The sequence below is a fragment of the Octopus bimaculoides genome, chromosome 1 (assembly GCF_046866305.1).
Source record: "Octopus bimaculoides isolate indiv1 chromosome 1, ASM4686630v1, whole genome shotgun sequence".
NCBI lineage: Eukaryota > Metazoa > Mollusca > Cephalopoda > Octopoda > Octopodidae > Octopus > Octopus bimaculoides.
Genome location: NC_142928.1, coordinates 180081911 through 180094062, shown reverse-complemented (window position 1 = coordinate 180094062; position 12152 = coordinate 180081911). Strand labels below are relative to the sequence as shown.

The 12152-nt window shown below is 33.1% G+C and overlaps 1 protein-coding gene across 35 annotated transcripts in view; it reads right to left on the bottom strand.

The window, feature by feature from the left end:
- The window catches only part of LOC106868398 (uncharacterized), a 133713-nt gene that overhangs the window by 25375 nt on the left and 96186 nt on the right, over positions 1-12152 (bottom strand). For 33 of the 35 annotated variants that reach the window (XM_089363171.1, XM_089363175.1, XM_089363240.1 and 30 more), the window contains 4 exons: positions 10193-10318; positions 8825-9093; positions 3159-3302; positions 1436-1534 (listed from right to left, as the gene is read on the bottom strand). In XM_089363171.1, the coding sequence (XP_089219297.1) occupies positions 1436-1534; positions 3159-3302; positions 8825-9093; positions 10193-10318 (638 nt within the window). Of the gene's footprint in view, positions 1-1435; positions 1535-3158; positions 3303-8375; positions 9094-10192; positions 10319-12152 lie in introns of those variants that run through there. The other 2 variants (XM_089363264.1, XM_089363271.1) reach the window with 1 other exon arrangement.

The window sequence follows — 12152 nt, the reverse complement described above, 5'->3', positions numbered from 1 at the left end:
TCAACAGGAAAAAAAAACTTTGGTCTTTTTGGCTACATATACCAAAATATCATGTGTCACAAAAGGGTTAAAGAGGAAAAATGAAATAAGAGCAAAATTTTTATTAATTAAAAGGAATAATCTAACAACTCCTGTCACATTTTAATATCATAACTGTTAGTACAACTCTTAAATTACCAGGTTTCTAGAGATGGGAGTATACAATCATCGTATAACACAAAGTTAAATTATTTATATATAAAGGCCTTAAAATTTCTTTTGTTTTCATTTTGTTTTTTGGAGGGGGGGTTCTCCCCACCCCAGTTCTGTGTGAAAGGAGAAACAAGAAAATAATTCCAGCAGTGATATAAAATATATATATATATATAAATTAAAGAGTGTATTATGAAAATTTCTAGTAATAAGGGGAACTATGGTTAACAAACTAGGATTTATTGAAGAACCTTGCAGTTACTTTTAAATAAATAACATATTACCATTATTTATAATAACTTCTTTATAGTAATTTAAACATTAGTAAATAATGACATATCAATCTACATCTATAAAGAGAGAGTTCTTTTAATCATTTAGCAATCAGATTAGTCTGTCAAATATAATGCTTATTTATACATATTGTTTTGAATTACTCATGCATTATCTCATAGCTCTAGATTTTAATGATGTTATTATTTTTAGAATGATATTGCAGAGTAGGTGTGAGAAGCAGGGTCTGGCCAGAAAGAACATAAAATAGATAGAGTATTTGGCTGGTTTAAATGCTAAAGGGTTAATACTGCTTTAAAACAAAAAGCCAAAACTTCACCATTTCACCATTTACTTTATTTTAAATGTTCTGGTGACAGAGGGAAAGAAATATGCCCTTACAGAAAAGGATACAGCCTATAAGAAAATAGGCAAAAAGTCGACCTGTGAAAATATATTATCTTAGAAATTATCAGTTGTCAACAATAGAAAATACACAAGCAATGCAACAAGCTCACAAAGCAACAAACTTTTCCTATGGAATCCATAGAGAGAAGATTCAATTACCAAGGGAGATTGTTGTGATGAAAACCACCAAATCAAAACAGGACTTGATCAATATTGGTTTTAAAATTTGGCACAAGACCATCCATTTCAGGGGAGGGGTTAAGTTGATTACATCGATTTTATCAACCCTGAAAGGATAAAAAGCAGCATCAACCGTGGCAGAATTTGAACTCAGAATTTAATGAAGGACAAAATACCGCTAAGCATTTTGCCCGGCATGCTAACAGTTCTGCCAGCTCACCACCTTGGACTTGATAAATATTAGAACTTGAAATACTTAGCTAATTTGATGAAGAGACATTAAAAATTAGTTGTCTTTAATTGGCTTCAGCTACATGCCAGAAAAAAAAAATTGTAACATAATTTTAAAATTGTCTTCGGAAAAATAATTAATGCAACTTACAGCAGGATTTTTATCTTCAGGAAGTATCATTTCATTCTTCTTCTGCCTTCCAAGTTGACTGAATATATTCAAACTATTCCACCAACCCTTGGTCTCTCCCTGAAGAATTGAGATTTCAAGGTATCGTTATTGTTAATAGCACTGTTACAAATGGAGATTGAAGTTTTAATCCTTAATGCTGGGAAAGTATTGTCCATAATAAAGATTGCAATAACAACTAGAACTCTGTTGGAATACTAGAATAGGAAATATATTTAGTAAAGCAAGAGCTTACTATAAATAGTCAAAATATATCATTGGATGTGAAGGATAATTTTAATATTTATTTCATTTATTTATTTTATTTTATTTTATTTATTTTGTTTTTTCTTTTTCTTTGAGAAATTAAATAAAATTATTTTAAAATATTTAGTATATTTCTGGCATCTTTGTGCAACTACTAATGACTTACCACAGAATTGATAATTTACAGCAGTGACATCTTCATTTATACAGTCTTTTGTATGTATCTTTAACCCCAAAACTCTAATACCTTTCACTCTAGATTTTGAAAGCTTCTATTTGTCATCTACACCTACTAAAAGAGCTTTCTACATAACCTCCAGTCAAACATATAAATAATGACAGAGTTACAGTAATTGTTTATAATGCTAAATACAAATTTCACCATAAAGCTTTCATCGAAGTTGTATGCAAAAATTATAATTATCATCATCATCATCATCATTTAACGTCCATGTTCCATGTTAGCACGGAGGGGGACAAAGCATTAAATGGTTATCAATGGAAAGACATCTAGCTATAAAGAACTTGTTCCAAAAGCTTACCCAAATGCATACTTTGTTCAGTAGATCATTTTTACAATTGTTTTTTCATGTTAGCATGGCTTACACAAATATGTTACGGAGGTATTGTCCTTTTCACAGCTGGATGCCCTTCCCAATGTTATTCCCTACCTGTTTATAAGTTAAGGGTCTCCTATTCCTCCTGACCTCAAAGATACAAAGTGAACAGATAAGTTCTTGCATTTTCATAATAATCCAAGTGAATATGGTGAAATATAAAACAATTTAAAATGCAGGAGTGGCTGTGTGGTAAGTAGCTTGCTTACCAACCACATGGTCCCAGGTTCAGTCCCACTGCATGGCACCTTGGGCAAGTGTCTTCTACTATAGCCTCAGGCCGACCAAAGCCTTGTGAGTGGATTTGGTAGATGGAAACTGAAAGAAGCCTGTCATATCATCATCATCATCATCATCATCATCGTTTAACATCCGCTTTCCATGCTAGCATGAGTTGGACGATTTGACTGAGGACTGGTGAAACCGGATGGCAACACCAGGCTCCAATCTGATTTGGCAGAGTTTCTACAGCTGGATGCCCTTCCTAACGCCAATCACTCAGAGAGTATATATGTGTATATATATATATATATATATATATATATATATATATATATGTTTGTGTGCCTGTGTTTGTCCCCCCAACATCGCTTGACAACCGATGGTGGTGTATTTATGTCCCGGTAACTTAGCGGTTCGGCAAAAGAGACCGATAGAATAAGTACTAGGCTTACAAAGAATAAGTCCTGGGGTTGATTTGCTCGACTAAAGGCGGTGCTCGCAGTCAAATGACTGAAACAAGTAAAAGAGTACATAAATAAATTTGTATCCCATAATAAACTACCTTATCAAATAGGACAGGATTTTTTCTTTTTACTTACAGTTACAGGTTTGGGTTTGGCAGCATTATTTGTTTTCTTTGGTGATGCCATTTTGACACTATTGGCACTGCCATTACTGACATTGCTGCTTTCTGATATTGTGCGCTGGCGATTATTCCCGTAACGTGTTGGTGCAATGATAGGCTACAAGAGAAAAAAAATACTACATAAGAAATTCATTCCTTCCTTATCATATCAAATGACAACAACAATAACAACATGCAGTCTCAAATTACTGGTATATTAGTGAGAGGTATATTAGTAATTAAGATTTGCCTTGATGACATAAATAGACCAATTCCTGACTAAAATCAAAATGCGGCAATTCAATTCACAAAGAACTTATCTTTCTTGCTATTGTATTGAGAATAAGTGTATTATAATGATAATAGGACATACTGAACAGTACTGTACATTATTGTAACATTTTATTAACCTTGGAATTGACTCTGACATGATCTTAACTTAAACAGTGCAGTATCAAACTAGATAATGTGGAACACTTAGGTTAGCTTTTTATAATGCTATCTTTTGTAAAAATTTGAAGTATGAATAACATCCAAATTGTCTCCTTCCTTTCAGCCAAAATATTTTTTCGTTCTTGGAAATCTGTCTGTTGATGGATTTAATTTGATATATCATAAAATTGAATGCAATTTATCCACATCACAAGCAACAAGAACAGAATCTCTATTACACTTTTACCTTTGAGTAACCCACTATTTATGGTCAATTGTATTTTGTTTACAAATGCACGAGACTATTCCCATGGAGATGCAAAGCATATTTTTTCTAGCATTCTATCATCCAAACTAAATGTCTTATATAAAATTCCTCTTAGTTAAAGACCATTATATAAAAAGCTGTTTGATAATTTACTGTTCTGCATATCTAATTTATTAGAATAATATTAGAATAATAAAACCCAAATAAACATCTAGAATCATGAGTTTGTATATGGTCACAAAGTTTTCTTTTAGATAATAGATTTGCTCAATCAAAGCTAACAGGAACAGTCCAACAGATCTTTTTCCATGTAGGCAAGTGAAACACCTTTTCAATCTATTCTTTCCAACATTAATAAACCTCCATAGGTTTCAAAGTATTGTAAAAATAAAGTATTATTCTAAATATTTCATCTTGGAGTTGTGAGAAAAGAAAATAATCTTTTTGTTATAAGACAAGTACAACATAAAAATTTGTAGGGAGGAAAAAAACTGAATAAGCTTAGTTCGTTTAAAATCAGCATTTCCAAATTAGTTAAAATTGAATAGATCTTTCAAACATTATAAAACTTTTCAGAAAGCCTCATGTTAATACTTCATTATTAATAATACAATGATTGAAAAGTAAAATTTATAAGAAACTCATGTGCCAGGTCGACCAGCAGCAATCCAAGTTATGCATCCTTTGTATCAACAAGGTACATTACTCTAGCTAGCTCAAGTAACTATATATCACTTCCACAATAACTAATACTTTTTTCATCCAATTGTAAAAGTCATTGCTTCAAATTCAAATTCAAATGTATAAATCTTGAGACCAATTAAGAAAAAAATTAAAATGTTTAGTGGGAAAAGTTTTGCTCTAGTATGAAGCTTTTCACAGATATAAGAATTCCTGTTTATATTTCTTTCATTAACACTTATTTTCATTTCATATTTTAACTTCTCTTTTCTTAAATAATAGTTAAATTTTCTTTAAAATCTGTGGCATTTTATCAAGTAAATGATAACAATCAGTATAGAGAAAGGAAACACTGGATGCTTTAGATGTAGTTCATTGTGTTATATGCTTTAAAAAACCAAAAAAAAAAGGGTTCTTCGGGTGACAAGGTAATAGTTCTACTGTTGGTTAAAGAAACAGCATCCAGTCAAGGAAAACCAGCTACAAAAATAAAAACATTGGTTTGTGCAACTCTTATCAGTTTGAAACACACAAAATAATTCAAGTTTATTTTTCAGTGGATCCTCTATTGCTGTTTAACATTATTACAAATTATCCATCATGCTGTGAAATTTGCAAGGCCATCTTGCTGTAACACCATCAGACACATCAAACATTAAAAAATTGGATGGGAAAACAGATACAAAATGCCCCAACATATATACATGCAGCAGAAACAGCCCATCTCTTCAAGGCTGAACAGAGAGCACAGTTCCAAATTAGAAAGCAGTATAGTTTATTTTGTGTCTTTGTAGAACTCCATAAGGTGTCATCATTTTCACCATTCTAAATAAAACTCTATTTAATGCTAAATATATGGAATATATCGAGTGCCTTTGATTAGACACTAAACTTTCAATGAACTAAATTTGCAATGCAGTTTCAATTATCAACCAACACCCTTTCAGTTTACTTATGTTATTAATGCTTTTGGAGGTAAAAAAAACATCATCAATACTGTTCTTTCTTCTCTTGATATAGCAGCTCATCCACTGATGGATCCTTTTGATCTCAAAATAGTAAACAGCAGTCTATCATACTACATAAGATAATTTTTCAGACTATGAACCTCATCCCAACAGCAGAAACACTGACTTATATTTACATTTACATCAACACAAATCTAATCTTATTAAATGAGTATGTTTTTAGTCAATAGTAACTGAGAAGATTTTTTTTTTCTTTAGTTCGAAAATTTTAGATTTACTATTAAATTACTTTGTTCCATACACCACCAAAGTTTTCTCATAAATTAAATAGAGGAATTAGGATACAAGAAAGATGACTGCTTTGAATCAGATGCATGTAAAAATAACAATTTAGTGAAGAACCGGGCGGAAAGAGCTTGGAAAAGGAAATCCAAGGAAAACATGAAACATAGTGAATTCTGATCTCAGGATGCTGAATCTTATGAAGGAAGTGGCAAATGACAGCAATAAGTGCTGAGATACTGCATTGGTGTAGACCATCCATCCATGCCAGTACAGAAAAATTGATGTAAAATGATGACAATGTAAGGAGTACTGAGCCAAACTAAATTCTAGATTCTTTTTAAAATTTAATTGAAAAAGTCACTATATCTTTGTTAAAAATACAGGTACAAAAGGGTTTTAATGATCTTTAAATGTAATATCACCAATAAAAATTGGATAATGACCAGAAGTTTGTGCAATAATTTCAAAAATGTTACTCAATTCAAAGTTGAAAATTTCCTTTTGCTGACACTATGCTACAAGCAATGCATGTTCATCGCTTTAATCATATCAAAACATTTAGGCCAACAGATTTACACATACTTAGAATTGCTCTCAGTCATTGCATATATTTTATCAGTAAACCTTTTTCACATAAATTCATGTTCTATTTTGCACCTGGGTAAATGAAATTCATCAAATAATAACATTGATTTACTATCCACAGGGCAAACTTTCTGACAATTCCATTTGTAAAAAAGTTCGGGTGAGAAAGTTCTTCTGCTATAACCCTTTTGATACCAAGCAGCCTGAAGACCATGCCTGGTTCTATGGCACAAATTTCCTGTATTAAAGTGATCTAAATGAAATGCTTTTTTCAAAATATTATGTTAATTGATGTTCCAAACACCAGCTTAATAATGACAAAATTCATCATCATCATCATCATCATCGTTTAATGTCTGCTTTCCATGCTAGCATGGGTTGGACGATTTGACTGAGGACTGGTGAAACCAGATGGCTACACCAGGCTCCAATCTGATTTGGCAGAGTTTCTACAGCTGGATGCTCTTCCTAACGCCAACCACTCCGAGAGAGTAGTGGGTGCTTTTACGTGCCACCGGCACGAAAGCCAGTCAGGCGGTGCTGGCAACGGCCACGCTCAAAATGGAGTATATTACGTGCCACCTGCACAGGAGCCAGTCCAGCGGCACTGGCAATGATCTCACTCGAATGTCTTTACACGTGCCACCAGCACAAGTGCCAGGAAGGCGACGCTGGGCACAGGTGCCATTACGATTTCGCTTTCCCCAACAAGTCTTCGCAAGCAGAGTTTCGTGTCCAATGAAGGAGACGACATTGGCATGGGTGCCTAAATTCTTCATCATTTTCACACAAACATTTAGCATCAGTTTTGTTTCTCTGCTAAATTCTAATGAAATATCCATGTTGATTCTGAAATTAGAAGCTCTTCTAATAGAACTCTCTTTCCTTTACAGCTTCTACTGATTTCAGCCTCAAACTGTACTTCTGTGTGTGTGTGTGTGTATGTCTCTCTCTCTCTATCTCCAACTTTAAACAATGATGATACATTACATCACACCACCATCTTGATGATAATCCTAATGTTATATAATTAGTGGACTTCAGATAATACATTGCTTATTGTATCATCAACCATGTTGTACAAACAAGCTTTCCTCAAAAGAATCAGCTAATTCCTTACTTTAAAAAAAAGTAACCACATTTTTAAGCTATAATTAATTAGCTAACTGGAAGGTTAATTATAAACACAATTTTCAAGGTTATAACATCAAATCCAAAAGCAAAAGAAATATAAATAAATTAACTTCATACTCTTTAAAGATAAACAATATAACTGAATGAATGGAAATTTAAGTTGAACATTGTGAAAAAAAAAGATAACTATACTAAACAGCATAAAAAAAAAGATACATTCTCCAATACTATAAATCTAAGTAATTAAATATAATATGCACTTCAGCTAAACCTACTAACAATTTTAATAGAGTTCTATGACAGTGCAACAATTACATTATTAAAGATTTGCTGTTCCCCTTCTCTATAAGGTATCAACAAAAATTTTGCTTCAACTTTACTTTTGGATGTAATTGAATAATAAATAATTAAATTGTTTTGCTTCTCTAGTGTCACAGAAAAAAAAATAATATAACATTTTTTTGCATAGAAGTAGCAATGCATTTTTATCCACTCCTCATTTTACTCCATTATTATTGAAAATATCTTTATAAGCAAATACTTTTAAGAAACAATTTTATCCACAATAAAAGGAGTAAAAGGCTGCATGCTCTGACATATCTTAATCTCAGAACTGTTGTAACATCAAAAGTTCATGTAACATCAACTAAGTAATTAGCCTTACAAGCAAATAGGTTATCATCACTCCGTTTTAACAATTACTTTACTTTTCTTCTTATTGACATATATATATATATATATACATAACCAGTGTATTCCATATCAGAAATCATTCATTAGTAATGCAGTAATTTTATCTTTTATAAAATAATCAAGGCCATGAAAAACGCGAACAAGGTTTCTGAAGAATTTGCTATTTATTTACAATTTGATATACTTTTCTAAAATAAAATATTTCCATAAAATTTTAGAATACACGGAAACAAGTTTTATAACAGAGACAAAGTTGTTATTCATCTAAGGTAATATAATCACCATGTCTGAGAAAATACATCTCAACTGAATTTTAAAATGTCACAATCATTTGCAGAATACAACAAAGCACCAAAATCTTTGAATATAATAAAACATCACGATACATCTGCAAGCTTTTGGAGAAGTTAAAAATTAAAATATATTCCACAAAATTACCCAGATGATAATAATTTGAAAACAACCCATTATTATAATACTTTAATATAATAAAAAAAAGGAAATCTTAATACTGAGATGCCATCAATTGCTAATGCTGTCTCATTTGAGGAGTGGAATAGTTCATTTTCGTAAATACTACAACTGGTTGCTCACCTTGTGTGTACTGCTTCCAAAATAATCAAATCCACCTCCTTCAGAATTAGTAGTTTCAGTTGTTGAAGAAGCTACTTGATCTCCAGATACTCCTTCTTCAGAATGTAAATTAGATCCTTGGGTTATATTTTGAGCTTGGGGTGGATGTAAAGGCTTTTCCCAAGACTGTGTCCCAGATATGGCTGAAACCTGCTGTTCTTGACTGCCAAATGCTTGATTATCACTTGTATTATTTCGAGCTCCAAGATGGGCATCAGATCCAACTGTCTCTATAAAAACATCAGAAACAAATAGATTATCATAAAGAATCTCTCAGTGATTTTTTTTTCCTAACTTTTTACGACAAAATAAAAATCTTTTAATTTATTTTCACTTTCTGACTGTTTCACATTTATTTTGCATAGAAAACCAAATAAGGTAGCATTAGAAATTTTAGAGATGACAGTTGTGCGGTTGAAGCATTTGACTGCTGAAGACATAGTAATGAATACAAATACAACTCTGATTGCGTCAGTCTGTCTGACAGACATCACTGTCACACTTACTTCTCATTTTAGATTTTAATAGTTAGTATTAGGAAAAGCAATCAACAACAAAAAATCATAGCTTTGAAAGCATGTAAATATCCAAATCTATAAAAAGATGTATACAAATCATGCTAGGATGGAAAAACAAATGTGAAACAGTAAAAAAACACTAACTAAGGATTTCAATTCTTTTTTTTTGCATGAAATATAGAGAAAAGCTTCATCTTTGGCTTGCAGTTTTGGCAATATGTATCATCATCATTTTTAACATCCATTTTCCATGCTTGCATGGGTCAGATGTAAATTTACTAAGCAGATTTTCTTTGACTCGATAGCTTTCCTATTGCCAACACTCACCTGATTCCAAACAAGGTAATATGTTCCCATGGCCAGACATGTTTTTCACTGAAGACTAGAAATGAGCAACATCATTTGTGTGATGGTGATGGTGATGGTGATGGTTATTTACAACCAAGACAAAGACACACACACAAACACATGCACGCGCATAAAACTCTGAGAAACATCCAGGTCTTCTCAACCTACCTACTATGTTTTACCTGCCAGATTCTGCACTGAGCATTTTTTTTATTAACCATTCTCACCACCCTTGAGAATCCCAACTCTCCCACATTTTACCAACAGATGTTGACCTCCAGTTTTTCAAACTGACAGTCAAGTACATTACTGACACCCATCAAGAAGACCAGACCATACAAAAGCTTAAGTGCCTCTTCTCTCTCAGCTAACATTTTAAATATAAGAATTTGTTATTATGCCAACAAAATAAATTAATTCTGATTATTAAAGGATAAAAAAAGAAAAAAAAACAATGTCTTACCTTGAGGGGCATTCTGGTGATAATTTGAATTCTGAAGTCCATCTGTTTCTTCTTGATAGTTATACATAGATTCTTGTGGCTGTTGTTGTTGTTGTTGTTGTTGTTGTGTATAATTATAGGAATATTCTATAAATAACAATAAAATATTACAAGGAATGAAACCTGAATGACTAGAAATAGAAAAATGAATTCTCATACAAATATATTTGAACTTATATACTTGAGTGTATAATTAAAATGTTTGCTTCACAACCTCATGTTTCCATCTTCAAGTCCACTGTGTGACACTCGGTATTTTTCTCGGCCATAGCTTCAAGTCAACAAAAGCCTTTTGAGTTGAATTTGGTAAATGGGATCAGTAAAAGCCAGTCATAAGCATTTATGCAAATGAATATATATGTGTGCGCTTGAATAGTATCCTAACATCTGCAAGAGACTGGTAGCTACTGGTGGATCTTGAGCATCAGCTAAAGTTCCTTGGCCACATTGCAGTCACCACTCTGTGACCAGACATTGTCCTCATGTCCAAGTGTCCACCAAGCAAGTGGTGCTGCTGGAGCTGATTGTCCCACGGGAAGATCGTCTGGAAGAAGCTTTTGAGAGAAAGCTCTGTAAGTACGTGGGTCTGGTCAGTGACTGCCAGCGGGCTGGTTGGAGAGCGAGGTGTCTCCCAGTGGAGGTTGGATGCAGGGGTTTCCCAGTTTAGGCATCGAAGGAGTGAGGAGGAAGACCATCTGCAGTACCACTGATGCGGCAAAGGGGGCCTCAAGATGGCTGTGGATCAAAAGTGGAGAGCCATGGGTTAGCTAACCAGCCATCTAGACACAAGCCGGTGCCTGATCAGCCTCAGCTGGGTCACCTGGAGGAGGGTGTCTGATGTTGTAAGACTTGAAACACTCAAAGATACTAGGCACATGACTGAAGATGTGTCCAGATGCATCAGCCATTGATGTATGTACACAGTGAGAGTGCAAAATCAGAGCACTAAATGAAAATGCCTAGCAATATTTTGATTTGCCTTCATTATGTCCCTTTACACCATACTGACTTTGCCTGCTGTTCACTTTCAAAGCTGATAAGATAAATGCTTGACTAAAATCTGTGATTGATATAATCAACTAAGAGCTTTTCTAGTAAAATCCCCAGCATGAATGCAGTCCACTGACTGGAGCTAGTAAAAAATATGTTATAAGAAGTATAATGGTAATAAGTTAAGAATCAAAGGCTGCTATTTAGCAAGGAACATTACTCTTATTATCTTAGGCTATAATTATCTTTGGCAATCTTTATTTTCCCTTTTTTTCTCAATATCAGTATCTCCATGTCCAAATATAATTTATTATAATCCTATTATAGCAAATGAATGCTCACAAAAGCACTTTTCAATTGCTTTCATCCAATATGCAAAAGTCTTAACATTTAAATTGGTTGTGGATAACATGTTTTCCTCAAGGACATAAGAATCACAAGAATAAATGTGAAAAATCTATGTGAGAAACTTAGCCTACTAGGATGTTACCACTAATCTAAAACTTAAAGGTCCAGCAAAAGATACCGATAGAATAAGTACTAGGCTAACAAAGAATAAGTCCTGGGGTCAATTTGTTCGACTAAAGGCACTGCTCCAGCATGGCTGCAGTCATATGACTGAAACAAACAAAAGAATATATATATATATATATTATTATTATTATTATTAATAAGGTAAGAAAATGGAGAGTTGGGGATGTATAAGGCAAGACTTCCGCCCGTCCCCCACCCCAAAAAAAAAAAACCACCCTTTTAAAAAAAATTTTTTTCGACACAAACCTCCCTTTTTGGCTGCAGGGAATACGAATCTGCATTAAAAATTGGCAAAAATCGGCATTTTTTAATTACCACACAGTAGGACTGAACCTGGGACCATATGGTTGGGAAACAAGCTTCTTATCACACAGCCACACCTATATATATATATATA